Here is an 11806-nt window from a genome sequence, read left to right as displayed (position 1 = left end):
TAATGTTATATTTGGTTTATAAAGCTTTAATTCATTAAAATTAAAAAAAAAAAAAAAAAAAAAAAAAAAATTGAGAGAAAAATGAATAAAGAGAATGGAAGAAAAAAAAATCATAAATAAAAAATTTTATGGATGTGGAATATACACCAAAGCTTTTCAGTACGAGTTTTCAATAATGATTTGCTAAAAGTTATATTGGATTGGAATACAGTAAAAATAATTAATTAAACCGACTCAAATAGAAATAAATACAGGAGGAAAAAAAAAATTGTATGCGTCGCCTGAGAGATTCGAACTCTCGCGGGGAGACCCCATGTACTTAGCAGGCACACGCCTTAACCACTCGGCCAAAGCGACACTGTGTGAAAGGTTGTCGTTAGTAGTGAGCTTTAACTGTTTGATGTCTTCATTTCCAACCCTTGCATAATTTCTTAATAGATAAAAGTTTACAAATAACATATATTTTATAAAATAAAATCTTTTTAATCTTTCTGGAATGCACTTAAATGAGTTGGGAAAGGTGGGCTCTGGATTTAAAAATAGGTCATGATGAACTCAAATATAAGAATTAGTAAAATCATGAATAAATTAATTTAATTATAGCTAGAACCTCTCATCTATTTCAGGACAATTATAAAAAGAAAGCAGCTATCATTGACTATGGAACAGTGGTAGCACTCGAATAATCGAAAAAAAAAGAAGAAAAAGAACACAGTTTATAACCAAAACGAAAAAGAAAAAGAAGAAAGCTAGAACAAGCTAGAATGGAGCTGTGTTACACACTCCATTAATCCATTCCATAGATCGGTTAAATCTAACTTTGGTCGAGGGTGTGACTCAAAAGAATTATTTCTATCTAAAAGAATTTGGACTTTGGACTTGATTTCATTGTCACCAAAGTTCAAGGCTTTCACCAGTTGAGCCAACTTCTTGGGATTGGCTCCTAGCTACCTTTAATTTACACTCATTTCTATTTGTTACTTAATATTTGGGTTTACCTTAAACAGGTTTGGGTCATAAACGAGTCGTGTTTGGGTCATAAACGAGCCGGCCCGTTTATGACCCATTTATCTTGGTCTGGCGGGTCGGGTCGGGTCGGGGGGTCACCAGCGGGTGACTCGCCAGACACGATTAGTTTTTTTTAAAAAAAAAAAAAAAAGGAAAAAAGAAAAATGGAGAATGGCGGAAAATTGGAAATCCGGAATGGCCGAACCGAAATTACCGAATAGGAAATAAAATTGGGGGGAAAAGTAACCGGGAAAGGAAATGGCCCAAAATGGCCAAATGCCAAATGGGAAATTATTAATTTATTATTATCTGAAAACAAAAGATTCAAAAGAATCAAAGTTCAAAAAAGTAAAAAAACAAACAAAACGTCAAAACCGGAAAAGTGAGAAAAATCATAAAAGTGAAAGAAAAGAAAACCCTAGCTTTTTTTTTTGGATTTTTCCTTCAGCCGCCGCCCTTCTCTTCTCCTTCAGCCGCCGCCCTTTTCTTCTCCTTCAGCCTCGCCGAGTCGCCACGCAGCCTGCGCTCGACGATCGACGCTCTCTCTCTCAAGTCTTTGCTCTCCCCGTCTCTCTTCCAGCGTGCCGCTCTCTCTCCGGCCGATGTCGCGTCCGGTACCGCCGGGTCTGGCGGTATGTTAGTTGATTTCTATTTTCAATTTTTTATAGCCTCATTATTGTGGATTTGTGGGTATAAATTATAAAATCATAATCCGAATCATCCGATAATATGTGATGCTTGCCTGCTTGTTCAAAATCTAAAGGTCTTTCAAATTCCTTTAGGTTGTCTTTCAACTGACTCCTCTCTGTATAAACTATAAAGTATAAAATATAAACCCCCTCTCTGTATAAAGTATAAACTACATACACAACAGAATACCAAATGTTAGCTTCACTGTTTTCGCAAGTGTATCTGTGTATGTTGGTAGGATATTTCTGCAGCAAGTATGTTTCTGTAGAAGAATACTGAAAAATGCTTTCTATTTCTGTTCCTGCAAAAACCCCCCAAAATAATAATAAATAAATAAAAATTTAAGCTAAACGGGTCGTGTTGGGCCGCGGGTCATGTCGACCCGATTCGACCCATTACGTTAAACGAGTTCACGGGTCGTGTCGGGTGACCCGTGAAATAATTGTGTTCGTGTCGTGTCTGGAGCCCCAACCCGTTAACATAAACGGGTCGTGTCTGGGTCTAGGCTAAACAGGTCGCGGGTCTTGACGGATCGTGTCGGGTGACCCATTTTGCCAGCCCTACTTAATATAATTTTGGTTTTTCATATCTTTGAATTCTTGTTTTCTACTTTAAGATTTATATATATATATTTTAGTGATGTCTCTTTGAATAATATAAGTCAAGGATGCATGTGCAAGTATTTTAAGTAGATGAGATAACTTTATAAAATAGTATCGAATTATACGTCATTTTGATATAAGTGTATTGAACTAGCAAACGTCTCAAATTAGGATATCCAAGTTTTCAAACGTCTTGCTTAAAGATACTCCGTTAGGATATAATAAATCCTAACGGAGTACCCAAAATACCCCTATTTTTTTTAGAAAAAAAAAAATAAAAAAGAATGCTAGGATCTAGGTATTAGTCAGAATTTAACGAAATTTACAAAAATACCCATGCCTAAATCCTTGAAAATTTTATAATTTTTTCTTAAAAAAATAAACACATGGTATTTTGGGAATTTTTGCAGGATTTAACAGCAAATCTTAATGGAGTACCCTTAAGTGAGACATTTGAAAACTTGGATATCCCATTTTGAGACGTTTGCTAGTTCAATACACTTATCTCAAAATGACGTATAATTCGATATCTTTTTGTGAAGTTATCCCTAAGTAGATTTCTTAACCAACTACTACTCCAATGGTTATCAGTCGTCCCTAACGCTAAGCCAAAAGCCCGATCAAGTCTTTTAATTAAACATTTATGATATAAATATTAAAAAAAAAAAACAATATTTTTTTCGTTAATTATCATTTTTACAAATTAATCTGCAAAATTGCTTTGTTTTAAGCACTTTCTTTATTACTATAGTATTGATCTACAAATGGTGTTTTTTTTTTTTAATTAAAAAAAAAAAAAAAAAAAAAAAAAAAAAAAAAACAGAGTAGGGCAGCCGGGCAGGTTTTGTGGTAATGAAGAGTCAAGTCAAAATCCATTTTACGGCTCACTCCACTCCCATAAATTCTCTTAACTTTCGATTCACCTTTAGGTTATGCTTTAATTATATGCTGCCCTAGCCTCGTCTTTCCTTTAATAAGTTGACAAATTTATTGTCCTTTCACCTTTATCATATAAATTACAGAATCGATCCAAAGATTACAAATGATAGCGCGCAAAACGGTATAAATTTTTCTTTAGTCTTTCATGATCGAACTAGTCTCATATTACCATCTTTAATTGGAAGCTAGGAAGAAAATACCATTAAACAACTATAAAATCTGCAGTGATAATCTTAGAGTTCGACTTGGATTAGGCATCTCCAGTTGTTGAATATGGACAATCAAGATTAAAATTCAGTACTATTTTTAGCACAAACCCACTTAATGTTTAGAAATGTCTTAGACATGTGGCAACTCGTGTTCGCATGTCGAGTTTGGATCATATCGAAGCATGAGTATAAGACTATATATATATATAAGTCAATCTTAACCCGAACCATTTAATTAAATGGGTCAAACTTTCAACCCTAACCAACTAATTTCGTGTCGGGTTCACGGGTGGTGTCAAAAATTGATAGCCCTAAATGCCGCTTGACGTTTCGGGTTGTGTTAAGACATGAGTATAAAATTAAATAAATAAGTCAATCTTCACCTGAACTATTTAGTTAAATAAGCCATACTCCTCGACCCTAACCTATTAAATTCGTGTCGTGTTTATCAATCGTGTCAAAATTGTCAACCCTATTTCTTTAATGTCTATTCAATAATAAGGTGGATCATGTTATTAAATAATAAGATGCAAGCAAGGGTAACTCAAAATGTTATGCCGTTTGGAAAGGTGCATGTAATAGGAAACACTAATAAATTGCTCAAAGATCGAGGCTGAAGTTTAGGAGTAGTCCCTTTCTAATGAAAGGTGTTGACCTGTAAATGCATGCGTAGCAAGTATGGTTTTAGTGCTGAGGAATAGAAAATGAATTAAATGCAAGACCCAGTTGGGAGTAAGCTAGAAAGGAAACGTAATTGGTGATGATCGATATGATATCATGCTAGTGATCGACAAGTGCAATTCATAATGTCTCTAGGCATAAAAGCGAAAGCTATATATATTCCCGGCCCTTACATTATTTCCCAATGTTCACATTGTTTCCTTTAATCATCACCATGTATGGTCACCCTTGTATTTTAATCCATCACCTCTCTTCAAAAGCAAGCAATATTATTCATATCAAAATTGCATTATCTATTGCTCATTAAAGTTTTTTAATCTTGTTTGTCGCAAATTATTCTTGATTAATACAGCCAAACAAAGGCCCATATAGGATCAGATAGAAATCTCCAACAATTTTGATGTACAGATTGCTAGCTAGCAATTCAAGCAGAAAATGTGAGAAAGTTTCTACGGAGCCTACCTGCCTAGACAAGTCTTGGGCAGCCCAACCACCCCTTGTTCAAGCAAGTGGGCCTCATAGGAGCTATCTTATATTCGCTGCCTGAATTGCTAACAATTCAGATAGCAAATTGGTAGGAATCCCGATCCAATAAGATTTTGTGTGTGCATCTAAATTGAAACTTCATACATTCAACGAACTTTGAACACACTCCATAAGGATGTCATTGATTTATCAAATTAACAAGATCGATAAGTTTACTCTCTACGGAATAAGATCCTCTACATTTCAAGTAAAATGAAGTGGAGTATTTTATTTTGTTGTATCTAACAATATATATGTTGTCACGTCATTTAAAATTTTAAATAACATAATTACATATTCGTCATGTAACATCATGTACACTGTTATATATGTGAAATAAAATCTTGACCAATAAATAACTCATCCCCATTTCCATTTGTCCTCGTCTAGGCGAATCTGCATCAAATGCCACATAACCCCATTAATTAGCATTTACACACCAAGTTTTTTTTTTTTTTTTTGAAACATTCCTTTAGTTAAGACAATAAATTTGATATAGTCCCCTAGGGGGCATTTTATAAGAATAAATTACTGAGACCAAGAGAATAAGAAGGGTAAACACAAAAACAAATCAACATTAAAGCACCTTTTGGCTTAGATATGAGTCTTTCAAGCTGAAAAGAAATCAAAAGAGGGAAAAGTATTGCTAAAGCGTGCTTACTTAGCAATCATTCCTGGGATGTAAAAAGAGAGACAATTCGGTGTAAAAGCATGTGCTGTGTAGATGAGAGCGAGGCTCTTCTTCCGTAACTATCGGATTAGAGTCGTTGTAAAGTATATATATATAGGAAAATGTTAAATTTACAACACCAACACAACAATCACACAACAACCTCTCACATGAGGGTGGACCCCACACACTGGAGCCCACCCTCATGTGAGGAGTTGTTGTGTGGTTGTTGTGATGGTGTTGTGTATGAATCAAATCCCATATATATATTCCAAACCCGGCTCGGCTACGCCAAACAAACTCACAAGTGACTTGGGAGGTGGGAATTTTAATTTGTGGTTTCAAAATAATAATTTAGAAGGAAATTTTTATCCTATCGATCGATATCAATTTCTGATATAATCATAATTTGTCCATCCATCTCACCTAATAAATTTCCACTTATTTTAAAGATTTAGTTCCAATGAAACAAGTGGAGTAGGCGTCACAATTCGTACGTACGTGGTTGGGAGTTGAGTTCGTGTCGTGTCGAGGTATAAGTATAAGATTAGATAGGTCAACCATGACCCAATCTGTTCAATTAAACAAGTCAGACTCATTAACCCTAATTCGTCAATTTCGTGTCGAGTTTGTGGATCATGTCAAAAATTGTGTCATCCCTTATGTAGTATGTTGGCCATGGTATATATAAGGCTATATAGGTCAACCATAACTCGATCCATTTAATTAAACGAGACAAACCCCTAAATTTTAACTTACTAATTTTGTATTGAGCTCGTGTCGAGTTTGTGGGTCGTGTAAAAAAAAAGAATGCCAACCATATTGTGAAGTACTATTGTTGTACAATTAATATGTACTCATTTGTAATGGAAAAAATGCTTAGGAAATTACAAATTTTGATACAATCCTCTTACAAATTTAAGTCGTAGTATCTTAATAGTGAAAAAAAAAAAAGTAAATAACAAAATTTGACACGTAAATTTAATAGTTTAGTGACTGATATAATAAGTGCTGCTATCATATCAATTTGTAAGAAATTATGACAAATATTCTCGATCTCCATTCAAATGAAATGGATTAATATTCTCAATTTTATTGTTGGATTTAAAATTAATACATTTAATAATGTCTATAATTTCACATTATCTATATATTTTAAAAGACGTGTCAACGTTAACTTTGTAATGAAAATTATTTATTGATACTAGCTAGCTAGCAGTACAAAAAAAGCATTTAATATGGTCTTTTTTTTATTTTTTGTTCCTTTTTTGGTCCCTAATTGAGAGTGTATATAGTGCATCAAATTAAGCTTTGGCTCTAAATGGCTAAAAGTCTCCTAGCCAGCCAACCTCTTCTCAAAAAATGATCAACCTCGATCTCTTTTCCAGTTTAAAAACCCTACCTGCTTCCTAGCCTTTCCCGTGTCAGACAACTCTCTCTCTCTCTCTCTCTCTCACACACACACACACACAGAGAATGGATGACGTTGAAGACCAAGAAGGTGTATTTCATTCCTACCCTTGTGCATACTACGTCCAAAGTCCTTCCACAATCTCCCACGCCAACAGCGCCGATATCCGAAACATTCACAATATTGAATCCACATACCACTCCCCACTCCGCTCTGAAACGTTCCTCACCAACCCACCAAACCCGAGCCACGTTGAAGCCTCACGCTTCACTCTCTCCCGCTACTCGTCCTCTCGCGGATCCAACAACTCCTTCTTGCATGAAAAGAAGGTTGCTTACGACGCTCAGAGCCATGGAACGGGGACCGATAATGGTGAGAACCCTCTCATCATTGTCGATGGCGGAGTGCTTGGTGATGGTGATGATGAGAATGAGGATGAGGATGATGAGAAGGAATATTATGGAAGAAAAAGAGGGTTTTGGAGAAGGTACTGTACTTATCGTAACTCTGATTCATGTATGTGGATTTGCTTGCAAATATCCTGGAGGGCAATGGTGAGCTTGGGAGTTGCACTGATTGTCTTTTACCTTGCGACAAAGCCCCCACCACCCAAGGTCTCTGTTAAGGTACTTTCTTGGCATGCTCTCAATAAAATTCTTTTATATACTTTCTTAATTTATTTGATCAGTTTCATTGTTAGGAACTTTGATACTTGTTTTAGGTAGTGCAATTAATAATAGTTTCATGAGCTTTTTCTCCACCTTGAAGATAATAAAGGGTTCTTATCAAAACCATCGGACTCTACCTCGGATTTATGAAAAGTATATGTTTATTTTAATGTTGTGGTGTGGTGGTGGGGGTAGGGTTAAGTTAAAAAATATATATATATATTATAAAAAAAAAAAAAAAAAAAAAAAAAAAAAGAAGAAGAAGAAGAAAAAGAACAAAGATATTTAAGTTCAACTAGCGTGGGCGTGACTCTCTATTTGATAGAGATCTTAGCAATAAATAATTTTATTGTTACGACTCTTAGCAATTTGAACGGTAAGTATAAAGAGCTTACGTAGGTTTCACTAATTGTACGAATATGTTTTGAACAGTCCGTTCACTTGCTTTGTTAGAAGGACCCAAAAGAGTCTCTTATATTTATTGTTCGAATTACTAGTAATTTAGACAGAAAATTACTGTGACCCAAATCCCTCACTCTCTACGTAGGAAGTTAGAATAGAGATGTCAATAATTTTGTTGTCTGAATTGCTAACAAAGTGAACAGTAAATGTGAGAGAGTTAATATGAGACCTATATATCCAAACAAATTTTGAGCTGCCCACCAACATGTTTGGGCATACGAGCCTTTATAGAAATTCTCTCCTATTTACTATATATCTAAATTATTAGCGGTTTGGACGAAGATCCGAATTAAAAAGTTATAGGCCAAACAGTTTTTTTCCCGTTCTCTTCATTGTTGAGCAAGGATCTGCCCGCTCCTAACCATGGGCCTAAATAGAGATTATATCCTCCGTACACCTCCACATAGAAACTCTAGGCACCCAAACTTTAGCTAGGCTGCATGAGTAAGACTTGTGCTTCGTGGCTCAAGTAGGCCTAAATGTGATAAGTTGACAAGTGACCCAAACAACTATTAAAAGAAAAGGCCGAGAAACCAAGTCCCATGATTAATGAAATGCTTTTTGGATGAAAAGATCCAACAAAAAAGGAAATGGCCAACGCTCTAAGCTTGGCAACCCCATTGGGCTGGGTTCGGATCGATTGGGTCTAATTTCAGTTGAAATTGAACCGATCGATTGGAATTAACACATATACTTTTTTATGTTTTGTTATGAGACGCGTGTTTCAATCTCAACAAATTCCGTCCCAACTAAAGTTAGACCCGAGCCAAATCTTTCTCTCTGGTCGCTTCCTTCTGATCAATTTATAATTTACTTGTTGCAGATTGCGGGCATTGGCCAATTTCTGCTGGCGGAAGGAGTGGATGCTTCAGGTGTTGCAACAAAGATACTCACCTGCAATTGTTCCATCGATTTGGTGACAGAGAACGATTCCAAGCTCTTTGGCCTTCACATTCACCCCCTATTAATCGAAATGTCATTTGGTCGCCTCCCTTTTGCACTGTCTTATGTAAGTAATTTAAAAATACCCTTTTCTTTAAATGGACTCGAGATTTTAGTTAATGGGCCTAGCTCGTCCACTATATCCTCTCCTTATAATTACTTGGTGAAAAAAGAAGAAGTAAACCTAGCTACGAAGATGTCAGAGAGAGAGATGCTATACACTACACTTTCCTCTCATTATGTTGATGTAGCCATGCTTAATTATCAGTCCTCAGATCATCTAGTGTTCAAGAAAAAAAAAATCTACGAGCGAATGACCACGGTTACATCAGCCTAGTGGGATGAACATATAATATATAACATTTCTCAATAAAACAAAGTTTTCCTCTAAATTAGGTTAGAAAAACTTCCTACAACCCAATCTATTAAACTGATACATGTCCTTAGAATATGTAATCCTCACGTGCATTTTTAATAGAATTAAAAGAACATGTGATTCTCACATTTATTTTAAAAAATGCATTTGAGAATCATATGATCCAAGAACAAACGTCATTTTAATAGATTGGATTAGATGAATTTTTTAAAATCAAATTTAAAGGAAAACTTTCTTCGTTTTACGGTGCATTTCTCTAACAAATACGCATAAATAATATATGTAATTAGTATAGGGTCATTATTATTGTTGTTGTTGTTAATAATGTGGCTAATCAAATATTTTACAATGGGTTATGTATGTAGAGTCCAAAGCTATATGCTGAGAGGGGTCCAACATTGTACAAACTCTCAGTCGGGACAAGGAATAAGGCGATGTATGGTGCGGGAAGAAGCATGGAGGACATGCTAGAGTCTGGAAGGGGATTGCCGTTGGTGATTCGCATGAGCATGAGCTCAAGTTTCCGAGTTGTTTGGAACCTTGTCAGGCCTAAATTTCATCATCAAGCTGAATGTCTATTGGTCCTTAAAAAGGCATATGATAAGAAACATAGAACCCAGGCATATAATAGCAGCTGCACAATTGCTTCTTAATCCATCCTTAAGTGCAAGCACAGATAATTTTCAAGCATAAGCTAGAAGACAATGTGATACTAATGCTGTTGCAAGATCTCAATAGATATATTAAAATCTCAATGGACTTTCAACCCCTATAGCTAGATCTATATTCTTACTTTACGTTTTAAACTTGTAATGAACAATTTTTAACTATGATTTATATTCAATTTTTAACTATGAGTTCTTTAGGCATAATTCCTTGACCAAAAGGCCAAGGAAAGGGGCGCCATGTTGGCGGTTTGCGATCCATACAGATGGATGCACTGCTAAAAAATGCTGTTGATGGTTGGAATGGGCCAGGTAGTCGATCAATGAAGAACACTTTTCCTACACCTTTGAACAAAAGAGCATGCTCTGCGATAGTTTTGAAAAAAATAGGAGAGAAACTCTACCGAATTTCTTGTTTTACTATTGCGTAGGTATCCTAATGTCATATATTCCATCTATAGGCTTAAAAGAAAGCATGGTCGGTATTTAAAATTATCTTTTGATCTACAATTGAAAACACATTAATCTTTGCGCAATAACCCCCATGAAATGTTTCACATCAATCCTCTCCACTTCAGGAAAAATCGTTCTCGAGTTTATCCTTTCTCACTTTACTAAGAAAAGAGGTGGGGATTGGCTTTCAAAAAAATGATTTGAAACTAGACACCACTAGAGGAGTGGCGCATGTAGACAAGTGTATACCCAAGTACCCAACTATAATGTGAAATCAGAAGTGTGAACATAACCTCAACAATTTGCGACACAATAAAATTAGTAAGAAGGCTGGTCTGACTGAGTTGATGATGAACCGGAACTCAAAAGGTGAGAGGCTTTCATAAAGACATGAGAAATGAAGAGTCAAGAGAGGTGGACAAGCATCCTCTCAATTTCATTTAAAATTGATTGTATTGATCATTTCATAGTCAATTTCATTTAAAATTAGAATATTAGTACGCCTTTTAAAAAATTTCAATAATGTGACATCATATATATCATTAGATACATTGATAGCATGTTTGGCAAAAGCAATGGGCTCGTTTAAAGCCCTCCAAAATTGAGTTGAGTTTAATATTCAAGCGGAACGTAGTAGTGGTAAAAATAATAAGAAGAAGAAGAAGAAAACTTAAATTCTATTATACTTCATTCACATTTGGCTTTGTTTGGAAGTGGACACAACTCAAACTTAAATCTTAAATTTCAAAAATCTTGCATTTAATGAATGCTTTGGGCATTTGGAGTTTGTATTGAGTGCGGATTTCATGGGAAAAGAGAAAATCTGTCCAAACAAAGGTATAATTTACAAATCATTTTTCTTTTCACCAACTCCAAAAAAAAAATAACCCTCTTTCCCTCCTGTCAAGCACAACATAAGAATCTCTTGGCCAACAATTAGTAGGAATTAGTAAAGATCACTTTCACAAAGGCAACATGATATCTTGTATTGTTTAATATATGGTATACGTAGTCCTTAAAAGAAAAAGTATATCTAGCTAGTCTCTTTTCAAATTGGACTTGGTGGGGGGGGGGGGGGGGGACCTAAAGAGTGATTCTCTCTTCTTTTCCACTAGAGATAGAGAGGAAAGAAAAAACAAAGAAATATATATCCTAGAAAGCAAGTTAATTATTATATATAGAAATCTCACATTGTCAAAACAATACAATAGGTTTTTTTTTGTTTTTATTGTTATTTGGTGCGTTTTAATTAGTAATCTCACACTTGCATGAAATGGCCGGAGGGACCAATTGGTGAGTGGGCAATGCATGCGCACGCCTATATATCATTTTTTTAATTTATTCAAGTAATTTATTGTTATAAGCACTACGTACATCTCATATTAAGCAGGCACTTATCTTATCATATTACTTACATTGCAAGAATATTTTGTAACAACCCACTCCAATGACACAATATTGTCTGTTTTTTACTCATCCGAACCAGACTTTTTAAGAGGTCACCC

General features: G+C 35.2%; 1 protein-coding gene and 1 non-coding gene across 2 annotated transcripts; one reads left to right on the top strand and one right to left on the bottom strand.

Annotated features, from left to right (window-relative positions):
- Window positions 1–275: 275 nt before the first annotated feature.
- Window positions 276–357, bottom strand: TRNAS-GCU (transfer RNA serine (anticodon GCU)). The gene has a single exon. It is a non-coding gene; the product is annotated as a tRNA-Ser (tRNA).
- Window positions 358–6742: 6385 nt separating this feature from the next.
- Window positions 6743–9949, top strand: LOC133880072 (uncharacterized). Its single transcript, XM_062318948.1, has 3 exons — window positions 6743–7361; window positions 8689–8874; window positions 9549–9949. Exons 1-3 carry the CDS (start codon window positions 6801–6803, stop codon window positions 9834–9836), a joined length of 1035 nt encoding a protein of 344 aa, XP_062174932.1. The 5' UTR covers window positions 6743–6800; the 3' UTR covers window positions 9837–9949.
- The last annotated feature ends 1857 nt before the right edge of the window (window positions 9950–11806 follow it).

The sequence above is a fragment of the Alnus glutinosa genome, chromosome 10, assembly GCF_958979055.1.
Source record: "Alnus glutinosa chromosome 10, dhAlnGlut1.1, whole genome shotgun sequence".
NCBI lineage: Eukaryota > Viridiplantae > Streptophyta > Magnoliopsida > Fagales > Betulaceae > Alnus > Alnus glutinosa.
Note: the sequence above shows the minus strand (reverse complement) of the source record. Positions and strands in the feature narration are given on the sequence as shown.